Below are 27,999 nucleotides of genomic sequence, written 5' to 3' on the forward strand. Positions count from 1 at the left end.
GATTGAGTAATGAAAAAATTATTCATTTAAAGTATCATTGATATCTTAACATTTAATAATTATTGGTTTGAACTGCTAAAAGTTGATCGAAAAATAATTCTTATTAGTCTAAGATTATATCAATATTAATGGGTTGATCGATAAATTTTCAATGAAATTCTGATTTCAAGATAATTGGAATTAAGATGTCATAGACTGAAATCAGAGATTTTTGATCAATCATAATAATAATAATAAAAAGAATGATTTCCGTAATAATAGTATTGCTATATAAATATTTATTCATTAACATTTGATTGGTCTTAAAAAAGAAAAAAACGAGTATAATTGCTACAGATGGAAAAAGTGAAATAATGATATTGTGATATGTACCCATAGATTTGCAATACAAGGTCTAATGTAGTCAATAATCGTGAATATTTTATAGGGTATATAAAATAAAACTGTTATCAATTGTAAAATGAGCGATAAAGGGTTTTTATTATCATATCAAAGTATGGCAAGCGTATAGCGATATTCATGAGAGATTAAAATAAAATTGAATTGATGAAAGGAATTATTTATTAAAGAATAATATCGCTAATTTACGTATTGGTGCACGTAGTAAACCTACATAATAATTAATAATAATTAGTTTATAAAATAAATATATACAAAAAGGTTAGTAGAAATTTTTTAAATTCTATGAATCATCTTTCATGGTGATTTTAATGGAAAAAATAGGTCCACTAGTTTAGCAGCATGAATTGTTCAAGTTATAACATGTGAAATACTTGAAATAATCACATTCTACGACAATAAATTTAAACAACATAGTTTCGATATTTTTCTTCTGGTTGTTCAAGCTTTTGAGTAAATATGTCACTTCCTGTTTTTAATGCCCTATTTTTTGCTTCTTCTGGTGTTAATAATTCATTCTCATTTGGTTTTAGAGGATTGCCATTCTCATCTAACTTTCCTGCTTGAAAGTCAGAAACTATTTTAGGAGAGTATACGGCATCAAATAAATCCTTTGATGTGAATTCTGATTGAGAAATATTCACTGCTTGGTATGAAACATAAGGTTTCAATTTACAACCTTCAAGGTTTGGTACAATAAGTTCTGGAATCATTTCTGGAACTTCTATAAATCGATCGTCTACCCTATATCCTACATCTCTTACTCCTCTTTCTGAAATTTTTGTCTTTGTTTAATATATTGCTTATATTTGACATTACTAGATAAATACAGAGTCTACATTAAATTATTAGAGACAAACAATAAACTTGGTTTGAGGAAATAATTGAATCACCATTTGTTTTACCATTTATGACGTTCAAATCAAACTTAATGTAGGCTCTAAAAAAAAATAATTTTAATATTTACTATCAATTGGAATAAGTGGATGAGGCTTGATCGTTTGTTGCTTTTTAAAAGCTCTCGTACCAGCTTTATTATACAGTAAAAATTTTCGAAAATTCTTTTTACCATAACAGATAGATGATGTTGATAAATTTCTTTGGAAAATTTTTATTGCTAATGCCATTTCAACACTATTTAAAAATATGTATGATAAATAACGTGATCAAATAACAATAGTAATAAAACAAAAAGTTAATTACCTTTTTATTGGAATCCAATATGAATATTCATATGATTTTTATTGCTTTATTTTGTAAAAACAACCAAAAAAGCCACTAATGTTGGAAATTTGAGGTTAATTTTTCTCAAGTGAGTGATAGTCGAATTGATAATAGAACGATGGTAAAACTGGGTTGTCGAACTGATGGAACAGAGTTCTCCAGTTGCTCCAATGCTTTTGGGTTTCCTCAGTACTGACTACGCAGGCGTACAAGAACATACATGTGTACATACATATACATATATGATGAACTTTCTTTATAGTTCGATGCGTCATGTAAAACCACGAACCAATTAGTTACTAGTTGCACTACAAGTACATAATAATATATATTGTGTGATGTAAAAAAAATAAATTTTTTATTTTCATTAAAATTAATAGTAATTGTAATTAGAATTTAATTAAATAACAAATTATGATGAAAAAATGCATTATGATTTATGTCTAGTTTTGTATAAACCTACTAAAAATTTTTTAAATACATTTATAGGATCTTTTAAATCAGTTTTGTCCCAATATTCATTTATATTTGAGTTGAGGATTTTGCTATTTTTGTTACTATCTAAAAAATCATTCTTTTGATCGACTACTGAACATACCGTAGGTATTTTTTGCGGATTAAAAATATCAACTTGTTTCGGATCAAATGGAATGGAAATTTTTCCTGTTTTTGGATGCATGGAAAATGGTAATTTTAAAAGATGATTGAAAGCTATAGTAACATTTCTATCCAATCTTGGATAGCAATAGATAATCTTGATTTTTTCCATGAAATAAGAATTCTCCAACCACACTTTATTCCCCTAAAAATATTCATAAAATTATATAATTTAATTTTTCTTCTGAAGAAGAGTAAAATTTGTACATTTACTTACCGATTCGATTTGAGTCTGGTAATAATCAACAAAAGCATTCCACCGATCTAAACTAGTCGTATGAGCTTGAAATAATTTCTCGACTTCTTGTTTAACTTCCGATGATGGCAACAAATTTACAAATTTCTCTATACGATTTGTATTGCCTAACAAATCTTGTTCTACAACGCACATAGGTACAAAAATTTCATTGATCATAATTATCGTTCGTTCAATAAAACGATTCATTCTTTTAATTTTTACATTATATCTTCCAAATGCATTTTTGTTTACCAGTTGAAAAAAATCTGCTATACCAGCTCTTTTACTTGAGCTATATTCTTGAATTTCGGGATCACAAATCCAAGCATGAATTCCTCGTCTACCGGAAAATACCCATAAGATGTTTTGAAAACCCCAGTCTTCTACAATTTTAATTTAATATATAAAATCCATTATTCTAATAATAAAATTTGGACCTACCTCTTAATGAAGTATCAATAATTTTGCAAGCAATTGCCATATATTTCCAACATTTTCTGCATAGTTTAGCATCAGAACAGCATGTTCGTATATCACCATAGTCGTTTATATCAATATCAATAACTATTTCTTTTTTTAGTGGAATTAATTTATCTTTATTTTTAAAAATAGGCCTTAAAGATAGAAAAATTGTTTACCAGTCGTAGTAAGAATAGAGAGATTCATGTTTAATTGCAATAAATTTACATGATATTAAATGCAGGACCAACATCAAGTTTTGCTGGAATTTGTCTCGCAAGTGTTTTACGCATTTCTTCCTCATCATTGAATACTATGTATCGACTAAATTCTTCAAATATTGATGTGAAAGAGAATTCACGTAAATGAAATTTCTCAGCTGTAATGTTATACTTATTAAAAATACAATCTAATATATTTTAAATGCAACTGAAAATTAAATAGCAAAATAATTTGTTTACCATTGCCATAGCTTAACCAAAGTTGAATGTATTTGCATGGAAATATTTTCATGTAATACTCTTTTAAATATCTCCTAAGAGTATATTCATCTATATTCATGATTATACATAGAAAAATCACAAAATATGAAAGAAAAGCATTTTATTTTGTTAACTTGTACTGGAAAAGTCAAATATCAAAAATTCTGATCAAAAACATATATCCATAATATCACCACCCCATGACACCCTGTTCTAAGCAAAACATGCGCAGAATGACACATATATTTTCGATCTGCGCATGGCGATCTCGGAAAAAAATTGTTACTAAATCGTTTAAAAATAATATAATAATTATGGTATGTTTAGTGTATCTGACATAATAAAATAATTATTTTGAAATTCAGAGTTAAACAAATTTTTATAAAGTGGTTTCTCTTCTCTATCATTCTTTTCATTATAATGGCGCAAAAACGCCACACAGTGGCAATTATTGGTATTAATTATATTTTATTAGATAAGTTCGCCATCTTGATAAACTTACATGTAACTATTCTCGTGAACAACCTTAAAGGGAGGTTGGTTAAAGTTTAGCAAAGTGAATTCAGATAAATTTTTAATATTGATCAGTATTTCTGAAAAATTTTTATTAAATAACATCAAATTATCGATTCTTTAAAAAATATTTCTAAAGTTAACTCTACCTTTATACGAACTGTCAAAACTTCCGGCTATTTAAATACAGAAAAAATAAAATAACGTGTCCGACAGAATTACGATATCATGGCGGTGCCCACAGCCGGTGTAGGTAAGGCTAAATTTTCGATTATCTAATGGTTATTTGAATTTGTTCATTTAACTGTAAGCTTAGTTTATATTTGTTTATACTCCTACATTCTTTGATTATTAATACAATGGTATCTTATAAATTGAAATTTGATAAAGTAAAAATATATTAAAGTGAATTTGTTTGACAGTTTTATTCTTCATTATTAAAATTTGAGATGTCACATTACTATTTTTTATAATTCAATTTACTTTATATAAAATGTATAATTAAATTATTTATTAATTTATTTATACTTTTAAACGCTTTTTTTATAGATAATGAATCATAACAAGAGAACTATCAAAACAATACATTTTTAAATGATTACTTTACAAAAAAAAAATCAATTATTCTAATTAATTGATTCACTATTTAACATGGTTAAACTTACACAATTAATTTTACATCAACTAAATAGGTGTTTTTTAAAAATTATTTTCTGCTTGATCAGATTTGATAAAAAATTTACCTGTATATATGTTTAGTGGTTCCTCGAAACTTTCGTTTATTGGAAGAATTAGAACAAGGACAGAAAGGCGTTGGAGATGGAACAATAAGTTGGGGTTTAGAAAATGATGATGACATGACTCTTACTCATTGGACTGGTATGATTATAGGACCGCCACGGGTAAATTTTAAAATTTTAATTATTTCATTGTTCTTTATTTAAAATATATTTTCTCCACAATAACGTAAAATCAATAATTATATTTTTTTTAGACACCATACGAAAATCGAATGTACAGTTTGAAGATAGATTGTGGTCAAAGATATCCGGATGATGCTCCTAGTGTTAGATTTTTAAGTAGAATCAACATGAATTGCATAAATAGTAATACTGGAGCGGTAATTTTTTCATTTAATTATTAATAAGTAACATATATATTCGACATATATTTGCTATTATTTATTAATCATAAATTAAGATATCAATTTATTGGAATAATTGAAAATAGATATAAATATATATCTTTTTTAATTAACTAAATTAACTTATTTATTATCGTAATTTATGAAAACACACAGAAAAACGTTTTAAGTGGAAAGTTAAATATCAATCAATAAAAAGTAATGAACCTTTATTGTCCAATTGCTTAAATGTTATGGGGCGTTTTACTTAAATTGTATTCCGTAGTTACTAAAAGAAAATTACAATTTTTTTTCCATACATAATAAGTTAATATTCAATATGTTTTTTTACGATAATTTTAATTTAATAAATAATTAAATTAATTTTAATTTTTTAATATAACTCATCATTAATATAATTATTGTTTATAATAGGTGGATAATCGAAGTGTGCCAATGCTGGCCAAATGGCAACGAGAATATACAATTAAAACCGTTCTGCAAGAATTACGTCGTTTGATGACACTTAAAGAAAATATGAAATTATCTCAACCTCCAGAAGGTAGTACTTTTTAGCCTACCAACAATGCGTCGCATTTTTCTTTATACAGCGACAGAAACAAATGTTAAAGATCACCAAGTGAATAATTATTTGTTGATCTTATTTCTCTTTTATCGAGAAAAGCAAGATCAATATAATTTTAAGTAAATATGGCACATTAATACATATATACATACAGAGTAAAATTGAACATCTTTTTTTGTATGAAGGGTAAAGACATATTTTCCACTTGCGGTAAATATATTTCAAGAAACACGTTTAAGTTATAAAATAAAATCGTAAATAATGTAATAAATAAATATATAGATGAAAATATATAAATATATACATGTATGCCTTTGGAAACTTTTCAATCGTCAATGATAGAGTATATTCCTTAAATTTAAGTAAATTATGTTATTTTGACGCTTAAACGTTTTCTTTATTATAATTAATTATTTAACGATTTGCCATTTTCAGTGAAATTAAAAAAATTATCTTAAAATAAATGTTACATAAATTAATTAAGCTAAAGATTTTTGACATATTTTGTCCAAAAATAACATAAAATTAATAAAAAATTTAACGCTGATAAATAAATAACGGTATGTTTTTAAATAACCTCACAAATGTACGTATAAAAAACAAAATATAAATAAAATAATAAGATATTTACGTAATAATAATTATTAAATATATTAAATTTTACTACATATTCTTCAATGAAATGAAGAACAGAATAAATTGAAAGAAAAAAAGATAACAGTCCAATAATATAAAAATAAAAATTTAATGTTAGTAAAAATGATTCGCATTTTTATATTTTTACGTTGTATTTCAAAACAAAATTTTAAGTATTGTTTAGTAATTAAAAAAAAAAAAAAATTATTATTATTTGAAATATCCGAAGTCAATTATGCATTCAAAAATTAACAATATATTAAATTTTATTTAAATAATAAATTATGGTACGAATTGCATAAATATTATTTATTTTATTTAATTTTTGATAAAAAAAGTATCATGATCGTGAATACGATTAATGGTGCTAAAAATAACTAATAATTTACAAGATTGTAATTCTTATTTTTTTAACGATTTATTAAAGATGATGTCACTTTGGCATCTATGTACATTGTACGAATTTATTCATACGGTGTAAATTAATAGATAAGGTATTGAGAATTATACTATTAGTGATTGACATTTAAATGCCATTTTCTCAATAACAATTAATTTCAAATAAGTCAAAGCCAAGTCATTTGGATTTAAATTATTAAAACTACATTTTTAATTATATCAGATTTTGTTTTCACATTACTATGTATATTTGAAATGATTTTTCGAGCTAAATTTCTTCAAATTGCATTACATTTCAATGTTTTTTGTTTTTTTTTTTCTTATCTTTCTTTTACTAATTCTTCGTTTTTGGAACAAATGCTAATTTTGTGGATTTAATTGTTGACCACTTATGTCTCTTCATCCAGGTAAGAAGTAATAGTAATGCTGAGCTGACTGCCATGAACTAGAATAAAAAATTTCTTGTTTATAACAGAATATTACAAATATTATTAAACATTTAATGATTTTTTTGTAATATCAGTTATTTAAATATTAATTAAAATTAAATTAAAAAATGATTTATTTATTTATTCTACTTTTAAATAGTCGTCTTAAAGACAAATAATCAAACTTTAATAAAAAAATGAATTACCTTAATGAACATACGCTTCCTCTCATCATGTTCACGATTTGATGTCCACATAAGGAACATAGTAATATCTTTAGCAACCTGTGAGGCCGTAGCAGGCGTACCATCTTCATATTCTAGTACTTCATCATAGATAGCCTTAATTCATAATAAACATTACTTATTTATACGATAAATTATAAATTTAGGTTTTACGAAAACATTGTGTATTATTACCTGAGCCATACCAATAGCTCCACCTGGAAAATATGGATTGAAATATTGACCATCTCTTAAATTCATCCCTGCTGGTGGATCACAATATCCAGTTAATAATGAGAAGATATAATTCTGGAATTAGACGATTATTTTATGTAAATACTATATCAATTGTATGTCCACAAATATAAAACCAATCAATTACTTCTCCACCGTGTCTGCCATTTAGGATATAGGAGAGATCAGGTGGATAAGCTCCATTATTAGCAGCTCGAGCCGCTTCCACATTTGGATACGGACTTGGAATAAAATCTGAAAGTTTTCCTGGTCTCTTGAAAAAATTTCCAACATCATCGGGTCCATCTTCAATCTGATTGCAAAATTCATTAGTAAAATAAATAATAATTATTATATATTAGTGAAAAATCGTTTGCCTTCATAAAAAATTATCAATAATAAATTTGAAATGATAGTATTGAAAGCATACATACTTGAACCTCTTCTGCGAGAGCTTTTGCCTCTGCTTCTGTGTGCGTAACATTAACTAATTGCCGATAAGCAACATACTTTAAACTATGACAAGCAGAACAAACATTCTTGTAAACTTCCCAACCTCGTCTCATACTAAAGTTATTAAATAAATATTAATATTATATTTATTATTATTAGTATTACTTTTATAAAATTAATAATAATAAAGTACCTAGCATGGTCTAATGAGCTTATAGGGCCATAAAAGGTCCATTCATAATGAGGTGGATGAGCAATAAGTTCAAAAGCTTTTACAGAATGTTCTAATGAATAAATTAAAGTTCCTGCACCACCAACTGCAATTCCTAAACATGCCATCATCTGAAATTAAAAAAAAAGTTATATTAAAAATTTTTAATTAGAATATACTAAATTGATCATTAAAGAGATTTTTAATAAACAAAAATATAATTTACCATAAAAATTTAGATGTTAAAGAATTATTTATATATTAAACTTACCGCTTTACGACCTCTGGACCAAACTCGTGCTGTTGAAAAATGATTTGCCTGAAAATATTCAACAAATTATTAATTTTTCATTATTTATTATATTTATATTTTATGGTATTGAGTATATTTTAAATAATTAATTGCTTTTAATAAAATATTAGAAATGGTATTACACATACAATTTTATTAATGCATATATTTTAAATACGTTTTATATTTTTTATTTGTATATCGTGGGGTTAGACTTAAATAATCATGGCAGATCTGAGTTTTACCTCTCAAAAACTATTACATAACATTTACGAATTCATCATGAAAAATATAGAATAAAAATATGAATTATAATTATTTAATACTACTTTCTATAAAATTGAATGTAAAAAAAATATTTATATTGTAATTTATAAAAAATAAAAATGTCATTAGACCGACTCTAGACATATAAGATAATGAGACTTTAGGCAAATAAGTTAGACGTGTTATTTTTTATAATTAAATAATGATAGATGCATAGAAAATCATGACCATATTGATGATTATTTTTGATAAATATTTTAAGTTTTAAAATATTTACCTGATTAAATAGGCCTGCATGACTAGGTTTTAAAAATCCAGATCGACAAATTCTACCAAATGATGCAGCCATCTTGGCCAGAGGTACAGAATGTAAAAAGGCCTTAGTCAACTAAACAACTTTATACAATAACTATTTTTTTTTATTTATAAATTCTCTCAAATATTTATTTAGAAAAAAATATTTATTTATAAACATATTCAATAAATTTTCTTTAGATATTTATGAATATTTTTTATCATATTTTGTCATTCACATGAAAACAGTTTATGAATTGACTTGAGCGTCTAAGAAATTCAGTCTTACCAATCGCACTTTGAAGTAAAATTTTTGCATATTTTAAATTTAATAATATTTGTTTTTAATTTTATTTTAATACTGTGCAAAATTATTCTTTTATAAATAAATTGAGTATTTATATTATATATATGAATTACTTATAGGTTATTTATAAAATAATCTTAATTCATCATAAGATGAAAATTAATAAACAAATTTTAATATTAACTTGTATGTTTGCGCTTTTTTTCGACACATGCGTACAATTATTCTATAAGTTTGGTAGCCCTGTGAAGAGTAGTAGGAAACGAGATTTCTTCGTGTCGAATATTCACGTCGTCAGAAAGTATCGTGAATCCTTTACCATCGCATCAATCGTTTGGGAAAGAAATATAATTTAAAATGGCTTCTGGAATGCCTGAATTAGGCTCAAAAATCAGCTTAATATCGAAAGCAGATATCCGTTATGAAGGAAGATTGTTTACTGTTGATCCACAAGAATGTACAATTGCTCTTGCTAATGGTAAGTTTTAAAACTGTCTAATTTTTCAAGATGGAGTATAATTCATCAGCATCACTACTCCATTTTTCCCGGCATTATCTTTGATAACTTTTTCTGTATAATTATTCCTTTCCTGTTTAATATCGATTTCATATTATTTTTTACAAGTCTTTATTTCAGAATAATTTTTTGTATTAAGATTGCAGCAATTACAAAATATGTAATACGTTTTTCTGGAAAATTTTATATTGCTTAACATATTACAAAGTAAAACAATACGATTTTTTTTGAGAGAAAAACATTAATCAAATTTCGTTATTTTTAATAAAGAAATACTTAAACTTTTATCTATTTTCGATTTCGAAAGCTCGATTAAATGTATTTCATTTCTTTGTTATCTTTCAATAATTAATTATTTTATTACTGATTAACATAATTTTTAACAAATAATTTATATAGATTTTGTATTTATTGATTACTTAACACATAAGTAATAAATTCATACAAGTAAATTATTAAATAAAAAAAAAAACATTGAATACTTGTATGCTGAATTTCGAAAATTCCGTTAAGAGTTGGAATTATCTACAAAAATAATTACCAAATATTTATTTGCCTTAGATTTTTCGTTGATAGTATCTGTTATTATTATTTTCATATAACAGTTTACTATTCCTATAAATGTATTAATACTTTGTTTACATTTCAATTCTCATACCTTTCAAGTAATTTAAGATAATGAATAACAGTTATGAGTAAAATGTATTTTCATTTTAATACTTTTTGTATGTAAATTTATATGAATGATTCCAATAATTGTCTTTATTTGTTTATTATATTTTTCTTTAAATGTTTATCCATAATTATTTATGTTAACAGTACGTTCCTTCGGGACAGAAGAACGAGAGACACAGTTTCCGGTAGCTCCTCAAAACCAAATATATGAATATATTCTCTTCAGAGGAACGGATATTAAAGATATTCGGGTAGTTAATAATGTTAACACTATGCCAAATGATCCTGCCATTGTTCAGGTAATGATGATATCAATAAAATATTATAGTATGAAATTATTTATTATCTAATTGATTATTAAATAAATTGGTGATTTTTCAGATGACTGTGCAACCACCAATGAATCAACAGTCTTATGCGCCACAACCTGGATATGGTCATCCAATGATGAATCAAGTAGGCCCAATGGGTGGACAATATGGACCTCATTACAGTATGCCGATGAGTTCTATGGGTCCAGTTATGGGAATGCAACCAGCAAGGGATCCACGTGGACCAATGACTAAACCCCCAAGTGAGTTGCCTTCGGGACCCGTCGAAACCAACGTCATCAATATCCCAAATTCACTACCGACGGCCAACGTCAAGCCGTTAACAAAAGATCAATCTCTGGAAGATGGTAAACTGTTTTTGCTATGAACACTATCGTCTGCCAATGGTGCATGTCTTCATCTGCTGCTTACTATCATACTCTATGCTTTTTCTTCTTTCATAGCATGAATGAGATTTGATATTTTTGGTTAATTCTCAATAATTTTGCACTTTTTCAATTATATCAATAATTTCTATTGTATGTTCAATAAAAAGCTTTTTTTTTCATTTCTATGCTTTTAATTATTGCACGACATTAATATCAAGTGCACCGATGTTAAACAATAGCAACAACAGTTGAAATTTTCAATATTGTCATTGAAAAAATTACTTTTATTAATAATCAAATAAAAATAAATTTTTAATTTATAATATTTAATTGTAGGTGTATTAGATTTAATTAGTGGCGGATCACGTTCTACAACTCCCACATCTTTATTATTAACGAGAAAAAGTCCGACAATTGATCAAGGGATTCAAGTTGGTCAGCAACAAAAGCAACAATCTATCGGAAAAGCTTCAGAAAAATCAAATAATCGCGCTGTTCAACCTCCACATCGTGAACGTGACAAGTAGTTATTTGTTATCATTTTTATAATATATATTGATTTATTATTATATTCCAAAATGGATATTTGTTATTCAATATTTTTTATATCTAATTTAATAAAAGTCTTTTTAGTATGGTTATAGTAAGTATAAAAATAATAGTAAACATTAAATTAAATAAAACAATCATTTTTTTTTAATGCAGTCAAAATCGGGTCCGGTCTGGTAGTGGAATGTCACATTACAGTGATAGTAAACGTGATGGAGGAAATCATGAAAATCAAGGGCATAATCAGCGACATCCTCGTGGAATGCAAGGATCTCGTGGAAATCGTGGATGGATTCCACGTGGAAATGTTGTTCGAGGAAGAGGGCGAGGACGTGGTATTTTTTCTCATCAACCGGGAAATACCGGAGGCAAGCCTAAGAACACTTTGAAATTTGACAATGATTATGATTTTGAACAAGCTAATACTGAATTTGAAGAATTGAGGTAAATACTTAATTTTTTTTTCTTTTTTATTTTAATATTGCATGCTTATATTTAATTATTATCATTAATTAATTGATAAAAGAAATGTTTAAAATCTAGCAGCATGATAATTTATATTTTTGTTTTATCGTTCAACTAAAACAATTAAATCAAGTATCATGCTAAAATTAAATAGTATGTATTTAAAGCCGTTTTTAAATAATTTAAAAATGGTTTACGCACTTACTGATAATTTAGATATTAATAAAAAAAAACTTGTTTTCACTAAATAATGAAGTTTATCTTAAAACGTGTATAACAAATAATTATTTTTTATTTATTTATTAATTTTAGATCTCGATTGGCAAAAACAAAACTCGAATCTGGAACTGATAATGAAAAAAAAGATGACAGTGGAAATGAAACAGGTGCTGGTGAAGGTGAACAAGAAGAAGAGCCTGAGATCATTCATTATGATAAAACAAAGTCTTTCTTTGACAATATAAGTTGTGAAGCTGTTGAAAGAAGTAAAGGGTCAGTATTAATTTTGTTTTATATATTTTATATATTATGAAAATGAGTTCAAAATTTTGAAAAATGACTTATTTAACAAAAAAAAAAAATTACATTTAATTCTTACCTTTATTGTAATTTATTTGATAATTAATTAACTTTCCCATAGAAGATCTCAACGTACAGATTGGCGGACAGAACGTAAATTGAATTCTGAAACATTTGGAGTAGCATCTACAAGACGAGGTGGTTTTCGTGTACGAGGTTACTATAATCGAATGGGTGGATATCGAGGAAATAATGTAGGTTCTGCTCAAATGAGTAGCTCCAATTCCGGATCTGGATATCGCGGTAATTATCGAGGAAATCGTGGAAATAATTCAAATAATCGTAAACGTGGACAAAACCAAAGTGGAACCACAGGACAAAATGGTCCAATAAACGAACAAAATACTAACCAATCTCAACAAAATCGTTTAGTTTCTGGCACTGCGTAAAAACTTTTTTCGTTTTATCTCATTCAATGGAAAAACAATAGTAATAATAAGAAAATTGATTATTTAACGAATTTTTCTATTTACTGAGTAATCTAACAACGCGATACTTTGTAAGTATTTATTAAGCTTAAGGTTTTTACGATATGTGGTGCCAGAAATGAAGAAATCTAAAAGAAATTTCCATAAAAAAAAAAAAAGAAAATTCATTTAAATGCAGTAGTATAATACTGTACAAAGTGAAGGGTTAGTTTTCAATGATTGTAATAGATGATAGAATTCATAATTAATCATATAAATTAATAAGAAAACTGCAGTTGAAGTGTCAGAAGAATATGCTTTGTCCATTTTTTCATATAATTAATTTTATTTTATTTACATTTTTCTTTTTTTCTCTTTTTATTTCATAATTATTATAACATTATAATGCATAATAAATGCGATGATAAACATGAAAACAAAAAAAAATTTTTTTTAGAAAAAATAATGAGATATAGATGTAAAATTGATGTTTTTTTCGTTAAATTATGGAAATTAAATGTAAACATAATAATCGATCACAAGTAATAAGATAAGATATATATATATATACAAGTCGGTTTTCTTCAGTATATATGTGACGTGAAATTAAAAAAAATACAAAATGTAAGAATTTTAGTAGAAAGATATTTTTTGGTTATGTTAAAAGGTATATAACGGTATCGACGGAAATTAATTTTATTGTTTAAAGTTACAAAAATGAGTCTGAAAGCTCATGTTTATATACACGATAATCATAATTTTAATGTAGTTATGAGCAAAAAAAAATGATATTTAAACAAGTGAATACATTTAGAATAAATATGCGCTTAAAAGATAAATAATGAGCGTTTGTAAGTGAACTTAATTAAATTCAAATAACAATTTGATTGCTCTCGTAAAGATTGCGTGTTAGTACGCAATAAAACGTTGACTGCACTAAACCGAACTTTGGTAATTTTTTGTTTTCTCATTATCAAATTATAAGTAGTATTAATTAATATTATACTTTATACGTTACATATATGTATGAAATGTAATAATGGAAGTGTAAAATAACAAAGAACATTCAAATTATAGAGATGTATTAAAAATAATATGATGAATTTTTTCGACCGTTTGATGTGAAAAATAAATAATTAATTTAAAAAATCATTGCCGGAACGATGAAGTGAAGAAATTAAAAAATATAACGATATATGAATCACTTTTCCATGTCGATTATTGAATTGACTGTACGATAAATAAAGTTCATATAAATTATAATAAAAATCAGTTTTATTCAATAAATGCATCATTTAGAATTTAAATCAATTTTTAATTTTTTTTTTTATGTTTAATAAGTATTATAAAAAAATGATACATTTTAATGTACAATCAAGCTGAAAAAAAAGATAAAATGATCAAATATTTAGTCTGCTTAATGTGTCTATTTTTATTTTTCAAAATATATACAAATATCTTTTATAATAATTTAAAGAAAGTCAATTTAATATTCATAATAATTAATACAAAATATTAAAAGACACAATTAATCGTGTGACTAAATTAAAAAAAAAAAGTTATCAAAATAATTGAATTACATGAATGATTTTATGAATTTAATGTACTGATTAAATTTTAACACTGATATTAATAATATTAAAATCAAGTGTTTTCAAGCACAACTTGTAAGTCTCGTTCTCATATCATCATGTAATCTTGAATTTTGTGTTGGTCGTCCTTTAATCGTGTGTAGAGTAGTTGTAGGAATAAAATTATTTTTATATTGCCTTCTTAATGTTTTATAATTCGGTGTATAAACTTCAAACGGTGACCGACCATTTTCTATCACCCAAATGCTCCCGGATGTACCACTTTTTAGAATAGACATCAATCCATCAGCTACTACATAAGGTCTATAAAAGAATATCAATAAACAATTAATATTGTTAAATATTTAAACTTTAAATATTCTATATGGAGATGGCGTACGTTTGAATTGATAAATTTTCCAAATTTTTAACAAAATCTGCTTTCATAATTCGAGAAAGTAAACGATTTGGGCTGTTAATTGTAAGTGCGGTTTCAGTTAAACCAGGACAAATTGCTATAACTCGAACTCCGGTTTTATTATAACGATAAGGTGCCTGAAAATAAATTATTGTTTTATATAAAAAATGTACTACAATAAATTATTTAATTATCTAAAATTACTTTTCTATTAAGCTAATTTTATGAAAATTTAGTTTTAAAATAATTCATAGTGTATGTATTATAGTATGTATACATATAAACTTACTCCAAGAGATTGTGAAAGACCGATGATGGCAAATTTGGTAGCAGTATAAATAGGAAGTTGAGCTGTTAATTTAAAATCAAAATATTGAGCAACATTTACAAGAATTCCACCATTTCCTTCGTGATCCTTCCCCATAAAACGTATTGCAAGAGTTGCCACTAACAACATTCCATTCTAATTAACATATTAAATGATAAATATAATAAGTCGTAAGACGTAATAATAATTATTTAGATTTACCATATTAATAGAAATTTCTTTTTCCCATCGTCGTTCATCCAAAATTCCAGCATTATTAATAACTATATCAATGCTATCCATTAATGATGATAATTGTGTAAAAGAATCTACATCAATAATTATATTTTATATAAAAGAACATTGATAAAAATAATTCATGAAAAGTTTATAAAAAATATATTTACCCAAAATTTGTGAATAATTTGACGTATCTGCATTAATAAAAATAATTCTATCTTCTCCATATGATTTACTTACAGCACTTACAGCTTGTTTTCCAGCTTCTTCATCAACGTCTATAATTGCAACTTTCTAACAAAATAATTATTAATAAAAATTCAAATTTTTTTGACAATTAATATATGTTAATATATACTTTAGCTCCATGTTGAAGAAAATGATTTACAAATGAGTATCCAAGACCTGAAGCTCCACCAGTTATTATCACATTTTTACCACAAACTAGTCCTTTAATTATTGCAAGTTCACGTGCTTTTTCTTCAGCAGACGATCGTCGACCTTTACGATTTTGTATTTCAATAACTATGAAAACAAATTTTATGTACACATCCTAATTCTGTAATATTTTGTTTCAAAGATATCATAAATATTTATCAATAACGTACCCATTGTGTTAATAAAAACAATTAAAGAATTATTATTATTATTATCTTGCGATTCGTCAATGAATGTCTAGCCAGGAATCCCAAGGCTTATTATTATTATTTTTATAGTTATTATTATTATAGTTATTGTATAAAGAAAGAGGAAAGAATAATAAAAAAAATTAACTAAAACTTGAACAGGAATATATGTTTCCAAGTCGATTTGTTCGTAAAACTGATCAAATTGAATGTTCGATGGTACTTTATATTTATACTAAACTGATCGAAGCTACGTAATAAAATTCACACGCGTCTTTATCTTATCAACACTTTCGTTGACTACATTTCATAAAAGACACTATTGCACGTGTGCATATTATTATGGAGGGGAAGGTCATGATATTTCGTGATATAAGAAATTTTTTAAAATTATAATTGGAGTTTAAATTCACCAGACAAAGATTTACATGATTAATTTTTATATTTATTTATATATTTTTATATAATAGTTTGAATGAGCTTTATTGTTAAATTATCATAAAAATGAAAGAAAATATAATATATTTAAAACTATTTAATATTAACTTTTATGAATGGATTATTTAAATATATAATAATGTTATAGAAATTTTAATATTTATTACATATTAATATTTTATAATAAAATGTTTAATTAATAGAACAAATATTATATTAAATTTTTATAGTTTTAAATTGTATCAGTAATAATTATAGTTACTGATAGTGGATTCAAAGTTCAAAAGAAAACTGCTTTAAACTGCTTAATTGATCTCGATGTTTCTCTAAATATAATTTTTATATACATATCATTGCTATGTGCGTCGAAGAAAAGTTTAAAAAAAATAAAAATAAAAAATAAATCTTCTATCAGCCACGCGACTTATTTCCCTTCTCTCAACTTGTTGGCACGAGGACACTGCAAGTATAAAACTTTTCTGAAATGCAAACCGGGAAACGACTCTGATAAATGTAGAGTAATAAACAATAATTCTACCATTACTTATTATCGGAAATAATAATTATTAGCTTTAATATAATAGGACACATTTTACTTTGTTTATACAAAAAAAAAAAAACAATGTTATATCATTTATAAAATTACCCTTTTTTTCATTTTAAAAATATTACATTTTATTTATTATCATATCTGTAAATGTTAATAATCATGTTTTATTTTATTTTTATATTATTATTCAACCTCTAAAATTTTTAAAATTACCAAATATATTAAAGATCTCTTAAGAATTATCTCGTACAGACGATTTTTTGTAGGAAAAATTAATTTTTTCAATTAAACGATTAATCAATATATATTTATAAATGTATTATTATACATATGATAGATATTTTACCTTGATAAAACTATTTTTTGAGCGAAACATTATTCATTTATTTATTACTTATTATATTAAATGAATAATGATAAGTAAAATTGGATAAATATCATTCAATGCATTCGAAATTTAAAAGTTCACTTTCATCTTGTTTTTGCGGAAGTACATCTGGAAGTTGTATTTCATATACTGGTTGACCATTTTCACTGATCCATATGCTGCCGTTTTGAGCACATCTTATTAAATACATTAAACCATGAGCAACAGTTTCCGCTCTAAAAAGATAATTTAATTTAAAATTTCATAATAATATACATAAATATAATTAAATAAAATAAAAAAGAATACTTTTGAGGCAAAATAATGACTGATTCATTTTCTAATTTCTCTAACGTAGTTTCAACGTTTTTTTCAAGTTCTTCAGAAAATCCTGGGCAGTACATAACAATTTTTACTCCTGTTTTATTATAATGATATGGTTGCTAAATAGATAACAAAAAGATATATTTATATAGATAATTGAAGTTTTAATATAATTGATAGTAAAAAAATTTTTAAAACTTACCGAAAATGAACGACTAAAACTTAAAACTGCTTGCTTAGCAGATGAATAAATTGGTAATTGTGGAATAGTTTTAAGACCAAATATTGTTGTTATATTTACAATAATTCCACCTTTGCCACCTAAATCTTTCTCCATTTGTTGAACACCCAATAAAGTACTTCGAATGACAGCTGTCTGATAATTTATCATTTAAAATAAATCAAAATTTTAATAATCATAGTTAATATTACCAATTGTATTATCATAAATACATAAAAAATAATCAACATATAAATATTATCTTTACAATGTACTTACGACATTTACATCAATAGATTTCGTTATATCAGTCTCGTCAATTAAATCTGCATTATTAATCAAAATATCAAGCCCTCCTAAACACCTGACAGTTTCTTTAAAAATTGCTAAAAAAAAATACATTTATATGTATATATATAAATAAATAAATTTAATTATTTAAATGTTTTTTTCAAAATGATACCATCAAAATCTGAACTGTTTGATAAATCACATAAAACAAATGTAACCTTTTTTTGACCAAATTCTTCATTCAATTGATTAAGAGTATTTTCTTGATTATCTCCATTTCCTATTATTACAACAGTCTGTTAAAAAATAAAAATAATTTAAATTTATTAAGATAAAACTCTAAAACATATGTTAATTATCATATGAATCGAATATGAAAAAAAAGAGAAAATAAAAGTGTAAATTACAATGATAAGAAAACAAATAATTTGTACATCTTATTAATAAATAAATTTGTTAAAATAAGTAAATAATTAAAACTCACTGCAGCACCATTTCGAAGTAACTCTCGACAAAAATGAATTCCAAAACGGCCAATAGCTCCAACAATAATGGCTTTTTTATCTTTTATTTGCATTATTTGTTTTATTAATTAAATACAAATTTAAATAAAATTAATTTAATTACAAATAATTATTCTTTAATGATGTTGTATAGATTTTCAAATTCAAACTAATATAAGCTGTGTAACTTGCAGATGTTTACTATAACTTGAATTCATATAGTGCGATATTATTTAAATTGTTTTTTTGATCTCTTGAACCATTTGACCTTTTCTTATTTTCATCATATTTATTTATTAATCACTAAAATTATTTCTTATTATGAATATGAAAGTATATTATAATTTGTACAACATTATTTATCATTAGAGTTTCTGAATTTTGATGAAAATTATATTTTATTACGTATGCTAATAAAATGATTAAAAAACAATTTTAAACAATGAAAATTTTGAAATATTTTAAAATGTAAAAAGGATACCTAAAAGTATATGAAGGTTTATGAGTAGATACAATATATTAATATACATAATTAATTGTTTTGGTTACATTTAATTGTTTTTTTTTTCTTCTTCTTCTTATAATAGTATAGAGAGAATGAATACTGTGATGATAAATTCAAGAGTAGAATAAGATAAATTTTTTACGGTTGTAATGTTGTTAGAAATGCTGAACAATTTTCCCATGTTGGTAGACATTGTCCAAAAGCTTCTAATAATAATGGTTCTTCTTTGATTACAGTTTGGTAATCTTGAAAAGAAATCTTTCCATCATGATCAACATCTAATCTTTTTAAAACAAGTTCAGATAAATCTCTAACTCCTTCATCAGGATCTTCTTCACCAGGTTGTTTTATTAAACAATTTCTAAAAATAATCATAATAATCAGTATTTATAGCAATAATTTCAAATTATAACGATTTTTGTAAAATTTACTTAAACAATTGAAACATTTCATCTTTAGTTATAAATCCATCACCATTCAAGTCATAAACTTTGAAACAAAATTCCATTTTTTCTTTTAAATTTCCTTTGAGAAAAACATCTAATCCTATTATCCATGATTCCAATCTGATAGCACCTTCACATTCACGATCCCAACAACAAAACATTCGTTCTATCAAAGTATCCTCAGTAATGATATCAAATGTATTATGAAGTAATTCACGAAAAATCGTTCTATCAATACCCTAAATAAATAATAAAATAGTTTAATTTCGTATTAATCTCTTTTAACCCATTAGAAGTCACTGTACTCGATCGAGTACAGCTATATTTTGAAGTGTCAATTACAGATCTCGAAAAGTTTACTTGGGTTACCTAATTAGTTGAGTTTATTATAACCTTTTTCAATTATATTCAACATAATTACAAGGGATTTTTTTTTCTGAATTATGCCTTTCTAATTACAATATAAAAATAAAGTAAATTTAGTATAAATATCGGTACTTTTTATTTGACCTCTAATGGGTTAAATTAATTATCAACTTACCAACCTCAATAGTTTGAACAATTTGTGGTGCACCTCTAGCTAATACAGTTATTCCAGTTTTTTGGCCGGGAATAGAAGTTAATTTTTTATAAATTTTACAAAGTGTTTCTAATTCAAATTTTGAAAATTTCGTTTTTTTCTTCAATAATTCAATCATTTTAGCATGTTGGGCTTTCATACTGACACCCTCAGTAATGTATCTATATTTTTTTTTTTTAACTAAATCACTTGTTGGCTTTTTTAAATGTATTAGAGTCTTTCGTCCACACGTGAAGAAAAGCGAAATGCTTCTCATAACTATTGCACCAGTAAGTGCACTCATGGGAATTCGATTTGTTAAAGCGCCGACGTCGAATAAATTTTCCCCACCATTTTTATGTAATTTGTTTAAATTTTTTGTCAGTGTTATCTCTTTTTGTTCAGTCATTTTTTACAATTTTTTATCTTTTTAGATTGAGCGTATAATAAAAATTTTTATGCAATTAATTCATTTGAAATAATCGTTGATTTAATCATTTCTGTAATAAGTGATCATTGTTATACATATGAATCTATAATTTAGGAAATTGTTTTTTATTTCTTTCTTACAAATTATTTTATTAATTAAATTGATTCTTTTTTTATAGATAAATTAAAATACATTTTACAATCATGCCATATCTTTTACTTAAAATTTTATGTATGCTTATAAAATGTTATGTCTCTCAAAGATATATTTTTATAATAATAAAAAAAATAAAAATAACTTATTTATTTAGGTATATTAATTTTATTTATTTACTTTTTCGAAAATAACGTATTCAGTCACGAATTATTTTTTATTTTTTATTTATTATTACTATTGTAAACGAAAATATAAATTTTCACTCAGTTAAATGCAAATTTTTGTCAATAAAAATTAAGACAAAATAAAATATTCTTAGATAAGAAATAATTTTTACAATTAAAAGTTAAAGGTGTATATATGTACGTAGTTTATAAAATCAATTTGGTATGTATACATATATTGTGTACTATGTAATATGATACACGTAATAAGGGAGATATTTTATCATTCAACTTCAAATTAAACTCTATTTGCTCAACTAAAAATCATTATTTGATAACCTTTAATTTTTATTTGTATACAACGTATAATAAATAAGTAATAGAATTATACTATTGAAAATAACTCACCTTTTTTCATTCACAAATACCAAATATCAGTGATTTTTTAACAATCTTGTTGTCCTCAACAACTCGGTACCATTGATCAAACAATCAACTAAATGATTACATATTTATTTAAGTCACTCCCTCGAATTTATTTGAGAATTTTCAGTTGTTTTAAATATATTTATTTTTTTTCGCGCGATATTTGAATAAAATAAAATAATATATACATATGTTATATATTTATTCATATTTATAGGCATTTTATAATATGAATAATCCTTATTATCTCATACATACTTGAAAAATGACATTGTAATAGTTATAATGACAATAATTGGTTTTATTTCTTTGATATATTTGTCAAATATTGAATTGAAAATTGTGAAAGATTTGATAGGCGTTTTTTTTTTAATTTTTTATCTACTTGTTTTTCAATCAAAAGTATAATAAAACCTAAAATGATATTAATAATTATCAAAACTAAAAGCGGCATAATATCTATTATTTGAACGGCTTCCCATAATTCATTTTCCTGTTAAAAAATAAAATAATTAGAATTTAATTAAAATTTCAAATAATAATTATTATCTTTTAGTTAAATTATTTATTTTCAAAAAGTTAAATTATATATTATTATTTAATATATAAATTTATTTAGTAATGAATAATTTAACTCAATTATTTCTATAATTATAATTAAAATAATAACAATCTTACAGATTGAGCTGATATTTTTGTTGCTCCTTTAATAATCCTATTGAGAATACCATGTTTTTTCATACGAGCAATACTAAAAATCAAATATAATATTTATAATAAAAATAAAATTAATTATACATACAATTATATAATATTTATGATAATTTTACTGGTAATTAAATAATTCCCGAAATGGATTATGTTGGTTGAATCCAATACCCTTTGAAATTCTCATAACTGCTTTTGAAGTAATTAATGTACAATTTTTAATATTAAATACAAAACCAGAATATTTAGGTGCTATAAAGGCGTATTTTTTCTGCCAACATATACGATTGATTCCTTCACGGACAGTTGTTGTTATAGCATTGTATTTAATTGCAGTATTGTAAATTTTTTTCATTATTGAATCATTAGAAACCTAGAATAAATTTTTTTTTATTTAGAATAATTGTTTATAATAATATCATTTTTTTCAAATAATTACTTTAAATAATTCATTGAAAATAGACGATTCAACAAATCCCATCGTATAAGTTGCATCCTGATGAAAACCTTGTAAAGTTCTGAAAGGAGCTTTGAAATCACTGACAGTTAAACTACTTATTAAAAGAGCTGCATAAGCTGCAAATATAATTGTTGCAGTAAGATGAAGTGTAATATGAATAATAAAAACTGAATTTACAAATGACCGACGAATAGCTGAAAAAAATATTTTTAATTTTGTTAAGACATTTAATTAGATAAATTTAATTTAGTTTTCACCTTGTCCACAAAATGCTCCATATATAACAAAAATATTATCTGATATAAAGCATGACTCTCGATTCCGAATTAACATTTGATTATTAACTCGTTTATGAAATAACAAAATAAAAGTGACGATACTACTGGTAATTATTATAAGACAAATAATTATAATCCAAATATCTTTTTTAAATGGCTTTAAAAATTTTTTCCATTCAACATCTTCTTTAATTGGTTTTTTAAAAAAAAAACAATCACTGAAAATTAAAATTTCCATTAATACAAATAAAATATTAATTATTGTATAATTTATTTGCAAGACAGTAATAAAGTATTGTCTTACTCTGAAAAGAAAAGAGGTATAGTGAAATCTATAGCTTCTTTTCTTGATGATGTCATTCCAATACTTGATGCAAAAATGTCTGATACATTATTTACTAAATCAGCTATGCCTCCTGTCCAAGATCCGTTATTTAAACGAATTCCATATTCTCTTGTAAATCGATAAGTAATTCTTAATGGGGAGGGGGAGGGAGAATAAAGTAATTTCAATAAAATACGATAAATTATTTGAGTTTTAACGAATAATATTTCATAAAATGAAATATATTCAATAATATTCTAGTATTTGTAAAATTTAATTATTTTTACTCAATTATTTAAATGAAATTCTCTTACGTAAAATTGAGTTCTTTCTTCAAATGTTCCATTACTTTACCAATAATTCCATCTAATTGAATTTCATGATTTTGAGTATTAGATAAAAATGTATAAGGTGAATCCTTAAAAAATAATTTTTTTGTTTTATAATATTTTAAATCTAATTTTATATCAATAGAAAATTTGATTCAGGATAATAATATTTTACCAATACTGTTGATACTCGAAAATGAAAACCAAAAAGATTATTACGTCGTTGATATAAGTTAGTTTTAGAAAATTGAATTCCATTATCTAAATTCCAGTGAGCTAAAATATTTTTTCTAAGTCTATCATCTTTACTTATTTGATAGATCTCTGTAATAACTTCAGAATTGTCGGAATTAGTAATTGACACCAAACAATTACTATTAAATGGTATATAGGTTTTTAAAAAAAATTCATCCATAGTAATTTTATTATCAAGAAAAAAAAGCCATTTAGGCCTAGATATGTCAAGTGACGAGACTAGAAGCTGCAATTAATATATATGTAATGATAAAAAACAAATCTATACATATTTACGATATGTTTAAACTAAATTATTTTATAAAATAATAATGATAATGATTTAATAGAATTATTTGAAAATTAAATAAATATTTACATCATGAAATAATGATTTGTCTTCATCAGAATCATTGAGTAATACAAATAGTGATTTTCGCAAATATTTTTTCATTGTTTTCATTTTTAAAGACTGTAAAATATTAATTTATTTAATTATATAATTTTAATAATAATTAAAATTTTTTAATTATAATTATTAGTAATATTCACTTTCACTTACCAACTGATCAGAGAACATTGTAATGTCAATGATGTTGGTGTAAATCAAATTTTTATTGAAATAAAGTTGAAGATTAATTAATCGAGTAGTAATTTCGACATCTAAGAAAAAATATATTTCAATTTACCATTGATTGATTGTCATAAATAATAATAATTTTAATAATAACATTACCAAAAGCTGTTTCATTTCTTGGAGAAGCATAAAATATAAAAATATAATCACACTGATAGTATTTCTGAATATCATTGATAACATGCTTATAGACATTATTGGATCGAATAAACAAACTACTAATTAGTCTAATTAAAACTACCAAAAATACTAGTATATATTGAAATTTCATTTGACTAAATATAAATATTAATTATTCTTTGGATTATTTGGTTTACGTTTTAGAAATATATTTAACTAAAGAATAGAATAACTTTTCAACAATAAATAACAGTAACAAAAATAAAATAATATAAAACATTTTATAATAAATGGAAAGTAACGGCAAATATCTGCATGATAAAATAAATTTTTCAATGCTTTTAATATTATCTGTATCGCAATTTGAAATCACATTTACTCAATATGATCATCACATAGAATGAAAAAAAAACAAAAAAAACCAAAAAACAATGTTTCTATTAAAAAGTTAATGCATTTTTAAAAGTTATAAAGATCTTGTTAGATAATAATAATAATATGTTCTCGATTATTGCGATTCAATAAAAAAACTTTACTTTTTTAGCATGAAAAAGATCATGTGTCATTTAAGTAATTCTTTGAATAGAAGCTATATTATAATAAAATAATATTTCAAGAATAATGATGATAATCATCAATTTCACAATAAAAGAGAATAAAAATAATTTATTCCATTTCTAGAAAATACTTTTCAGAGTCATTATTATTATTATTATTACTATTAATATTTTAATGTGATCACTCAGTTGTTACAACTGGCCATTACCCTACTGTCTTCAGGTTTTACCAAAATTATTTTCATCGAGATTATTCTCAAATTAAACTATTCACATTATCATTAATAAGCATTTAAAAAAAAAAAATTTTTAATTATTTATATTTAGTACACTGAATTATTAATAAGCAAGTATTAATAAATTCATATACAAACACTATTTGATTGTTTTTCTTTGGTACTATTTATAAATTATTCAATCAATAATAACTAGCTTACTGAACGAAACTTAATATGATCTTTCAATTGTATGTCATTATATCTCATATTATCATTATTTTTACATTTATAGTTACTTTTGCTTTATATACACAAAACAAACTCAATACTCAAGTGAACGTATACTCTGAAATAGATAATGGTGATGGTGATTACCTCAATCATGAAACTTATAAAATTAAAATAGAAAAAATTAAAAGATTTCTCCATGCTGATAAAACATTTGAAACTTCTACAATTAATCTTGCCAGGGATTATTCTTTTGATCATACTAAAATTCCACATAAAGATTTTATTAATTGGGAAACTCAGGAGGACATTTTTTTAACATTATGTGATTTTGGTATTCAATTATTAAAATATTATACAACATATAAAACAAGTGAAATGAAATTACTCATTGTTACTGACATATTAAAAAGAATAAAAATAAAAATAGACGACAATGTTTCAAAATATCTTAATAAATGGATCACATGGCATAGAGGTTTAAGCTATTTATTAAAACTATTAGCGATATATGAATATGTAGCACATGATAACTTTGTAAAACATTTTATTTGTCATGATTTAATAGTTAAAATTATACCAAAACTAGATCAATTATTTGATATAAAAATTAATGACGAAAAAATAATACTTTTCGCAATTCCCAGATTATTAAGTAATTTTCTATTTGACCCAACAGCATATGAAAATGATATCAAGAGTAATGAATTCAAGACACTTGATAAATATTTTTGTATTGAATATAATCTATCAGATGATATTAAAACAGGATTATATAGCGATGGATCTTGTATTAAAGATAATTCGGTAGTTAGTTATCTTGATTTACTACCTTTGGTTAGAAAAAGAGATGCATTTTATGATAAAATGTATACTGCACTTGGCTTCAAAGTTAATTATCGAGAACGAGTACAATTTATTCTTAAAAAATTATTACATCCATCTATTAAATATCATATAGTAGGTTTATTTGGAAATTCATCAAATAAAATACAAATTCCAGATTGGTGGAATTTAGAATTACTTGAAACAGGTGTTCATATATTTCCATTCACTGGTATAGGAATTTTTAAAAGACATAATATCCTTTTTGCCATTCGACTCCATCAGTTATCTATTAATTCTCCTGTAAAAAATAAATTCACTTTAGGTTTAATGCAATTACGGAAAATTTATCAATTAGATGACAATGAAGAATCAGAACTTTCTGAGGAACAAATTATCCATGAACTGGGAGTTATTAGAATTAAAGGAACTGATACTCAAGATATCTATAAATGTATTCCAAAGGAATCGTATATTGGCAAACTACTTGATATTAATTTATTATTTTGGATAAATAAATATACATTGTTATTGCCATATAAGTGCGAGGTAACTGAAATTGGAGTAATGACCAACGGTGGCTTAGTATCAAAATATCAAATTAAAAATAATGAAAATGATCGATCATTAATATTTGTTAGTACAAATACTCATAATAAAAAAATAGAAAATGTTATAAATCCTGGGGTTACTAGTACTTTCTCGATAAAAATTATACTTGATGATAATGAAACTGTCACAAACGTAGATTTTCAATCTGATAAATTAATGGAATTTGAATATCATAGAAAAAAATATGAATTAATATCATTAGATCATCAAAATTCTTATATTGTCAAATGTGAAAATAAACCAATTATTGGTGGTACTTCTAGTAGTAATCCATTTGATTTTATGATTTACGACAATCAAATATTTAAACGATATTCATCCTTCATGTATGAACCGACAATTAGCACACACAAAATGAATGAGTAATCAAAAGAACGAAGAGAAAAGTATTTTTAAATTCTTAGAATAAGTTGTTTTATGAACAACATTCAATAAGAAACTGAAGGAATCATCGACCCTAACCTAGAGACACTGAGTCTTCTGAAATTTATAAATTGGAAAACGATTTTCTTTTCAAAGATATAGATTTTATACGAATCTGTGATTACTACAAAATATTTTTTTATCAATATTTGACAGTATATTATTGAGATCACTTCATATTTACCA

General features: G+C 24.4%; 9 protein-coding genes across 14 annotated transcripts; 3 read left to right on the forward strand and 6 right to left on the reverse strand.

Moving 5' to 3' along the window:
- Nucleotides 1-183: 183 nt before the first annotated feature.
- Nucleotides 184-1,791, reverse strand: mRpL41 (mitochondrial ribosomal protein L41). The gene is made up of 3 exons (XM_035087864.1): nt 1,603-1,791; nt 1,367-1,533; nt 184-1,171 (listed from the first exon to the last, which is right to left on the reverse strand). Exons 2-3 carry the CDS (start codon nt 1,524-1,526, stop codon nt 804-806), a joined length of 528 nt encoding a protein of 175 aa, XP_034943755.1. The 5' UTR covers nt 1,527-1,533; nt 1,603-1,791; the 3' UTR covers nt 184-803.
- LOC118069627 (DNA primase small subunit-like) lies at nt 1,792-3,864 on the reverse strand. Of its 3 annotated transcripts, XM_035087862.1 has the most exons (6): nt 3,439-3,864; nt 3,206-3,356; nt 2,960-3,132; nt 2,498-2,901; nt 2,222-2,425; nt 1,792-1,931 (listed from the first exon to the last, which is right to left on the reverse strand). In XM_035087862.1, exons 1-6 carry the CDS (start codon nt 3,536-3,538, stop codon nt 1,923-1,925), a joined length of 1,041 nt encoding a protein of 346 aa, XP_034943753.1. In that variant the 5' UTR covers nt 3,539-3,864; the 3' UTR covers nt 1,792-1,922. The 3 variants fall into 3 exon arrangements, with proteins under 3 accessions (XP_034943753.1, XP_034943752.1, XP_034943754.1); XM_035087861.1 differs by lacking the exon at nt 1,792-1,931 and having other exon boundaries at nt 1,960-2,425; XM_035087863.1 differs by lacking the exons at nt 1,792-1,931; nt 3,439-3,864 and having other exon boundaries at nt 1,960-2,425; nt 2,960-3,088; nt 3,157-3,348.
- Nucleotides 3,865-3,958: 94 nt separating this feature from the next.
- On the forward strand, nt 3,959-6,188 carry Uev1A (Ubiquitin-conjugating enzyme variant 1A). The gene is made up of 4 exons (XM_035087866.1): nt 3,959-4,225; nt 4,732-4,874; nt 4,967-5,092; nt 5,531-6,188. Exons 1-4 carry the CDS (start codon nt 4,201-4,203, stop codon nt 5,669-5,671), a joined length of 435 nt encoding a protein of 144 aa, XP_034943757.1. The 5' UTR covers nt 3,959-4,200; the 3' UTR covers nt 5,672-6,188.
- Nucleotides 6,189-6,716: 528 nt separating this feature from the next.
- Nucleotides 6,717-9,240, reverse strand: Cyt-c1 (Cytochrome c1). The gene is made up of 8 exons (XM_035087850.1): nt 9,103-9,240; nt 8,538-8,585; nt 8,249-8,397; nt 8,037-8,169; nt 7,751-7,915; nt 7,564-7,677; nt 7,351-7,485; nt 6,717-7,161 (listed from the first exon to the last, which is right to left on the reverse strand). The coding sequence occupies exons 1-8, from the start codon at nt 9,172-9,174 to the stop codon at nt 7,051-7,053; spliced, it is 927 nt and encodes a 308-aa protein (XP_034943741.1). The 5' UTR covers nt 9,175-9,240; the 3' UTR covers nt 6,717-7,050.
- Nucleotides 9,241-9,689: 449 nt separating this feature from the next.
- On the forward strand, nt 9,690-14,587 carry tral (trailer hitch). 3 transcript variants are annotated; one of them, XM_035087740.1, is made up of 7 exons: nt 9,690-9,904; nt 10,763-10,917; nt 11,000-11,297; nt 11,655-11,841; nt 12,024-12,311; nt 12,645-12,824; nt 12,976-14,587. In XM_035087740.1, exons 1-7 carry the CDS (start codon nt 9,784-9,786, stop codon nt 13,298-13,300), a joined length of 1,554 nt encoding a protein of 517 aa, XP_034943631.1. In that variant the 5' UTR covers nt 9,690-9,783; the 3' UTR covers nt 13,301-14,587. The 3 variants fall into 3 exon arrangements, with proteins under 3 accessions (XP_034943631.1, XP_034943630.1, XP_034943632.1); XM_035087739.1 differs by having other exon boundaries at nt 9,692-9,904; nt 12,973-14,587; XM_035087741.1 differs by having other exon boundaries at nt 9,694-9,904; nt 11,000-11,192; nt 12,973-14,587.
- Nucleotides 14,588-14,850: 263 nt separating this feature from the next.
- LOC118069510 (peroxisomal hydratase-dehydrogenase-epimerase-like) lies at nt 14,851-19,381 on the reverse strand. The gene is made up of 12 exons (XM_035087676.1): nt 19,155-19,381; nt 18,843-18,966; nt 18,659-18,765; nt 18,362-18,535; nt 18,145-18,278; nt 17,908-18,071; nt 16,213-16,379; nt 16,022-16,148; nt 15,837-15,943; nt 15,597-15,770; nt 15,290-15,444; nt 14,851-15,213 (listed from the first exon to the last, which is right to left on the reverse strand). Exons 1-12 carry the CDS (start codon nt 19,245-19,247, stop codon nt 14,973-14,975), a joined length of 1,767 nt encoding a protein of 588 aa, XP_034943567.1. The 5' UTR covers nt 19,248-19,381; the 3' UTR covers nt 14,851-14,972.
- A 65-nt stretch (nt 19,382-19,446) lies between these two features.
- Nucleotides 19,447-21,043, reverse strand: LOC118069597 (EF-hand calcium-binding domain-containing protein 1). 2 transcript variants are annotated; one of them, XM_035087813.1, is made up of 4 exons: nt 20,670-21,043; nt 20,110-20,363; nt 19,821-20,039; nt 19,447-19,476 (listed from the first exon to the last, which is right to left on the reverse strand). In XM_035087813.1, the coding sequence occupies exons 1-4, from the start codon at nt 20,985-20,987 to the stop codon at nt 19,470-19,472; spliced, it is 798 nt and encodes a 265-aa protein (XP_034943704.1). In that variant the 5' UTR covers nt 20,988-21,043; the 3' UTR covers nt 19,447-19,469. The 2 variants fall into 2 exon arrangements, with proteins under 2 accessions (XP_034943704.1, XP_034943705.1); XM_035087814.1 differs by lacking the exon at nt 19,447-19,476 and having other exon boundaries at nt 19,724-20,039.
- Nucleotides 21,044-22,516: 1,473 nt separating this feature from the next.
- Nucleotides 22,517-24,958, reverse strand: LOC118069512 (glutamate receptor ionotropic, kainate 2-like). The gene is made up of 8 exons (XM_035087680.1): nt 24,930-24,958; nt 24,756-24,856; nt 24,573-24,665; nt 24,135-24,440; nt 23,945-24,048; nt 23,610-23,780; nt 23,464-23,523; nt 22,517-22,610 (listed from the first exon to the last, which is right to left on the reverse strand). The coding sequence occupies exons 2-8, from the start codon at nt 24,771-24,773 to the stop codon at nt 22,517-22,519; spliced, it is 846 nt and encodes a 281-aa protein (XP_034943571.1). The 5' UTR covers nt 24,774-24,856; nt 24,930-24,958.
- Nucleotides 24,959-25,858: 900 nt separating this feature from the next.
- LOC118069581 (uncharacterized) lies at nt 25,859-27,954 on the forward strand. Its single transcript, XM_035087790.1, has one exon. It carries the CDS (start codon nt 25,960-25,962, stop codon nt 27,754-27,756), a length of 1,797 nt encoding a protein of 598 aa, XP_034943681.1. The 5' UTR covers nt 25,859-25,959; the 3' UTR covers nt 27,757-27,954.
- Nucleotides 27,955-27,999: the final 45 nt, after the last annotated feature.

The sequence above is a fragment of the Chelonus insularis genome, unplaced genomic scaffold (assembly GCF_013357705.1).
Source record: "Chelonus insularis isolate UGA/USDA-ARS -01 unplaced genomic scaffold, ASM1335770v1 contig_41_pilon, whole genome shotgun sequence".
Taxonomy (NCBI): Eukaryota; Metazoa; Arthropoda; class Insecta; order Hymenoptera; family Braconidae; genus Chelonus; species Chelonus insularis.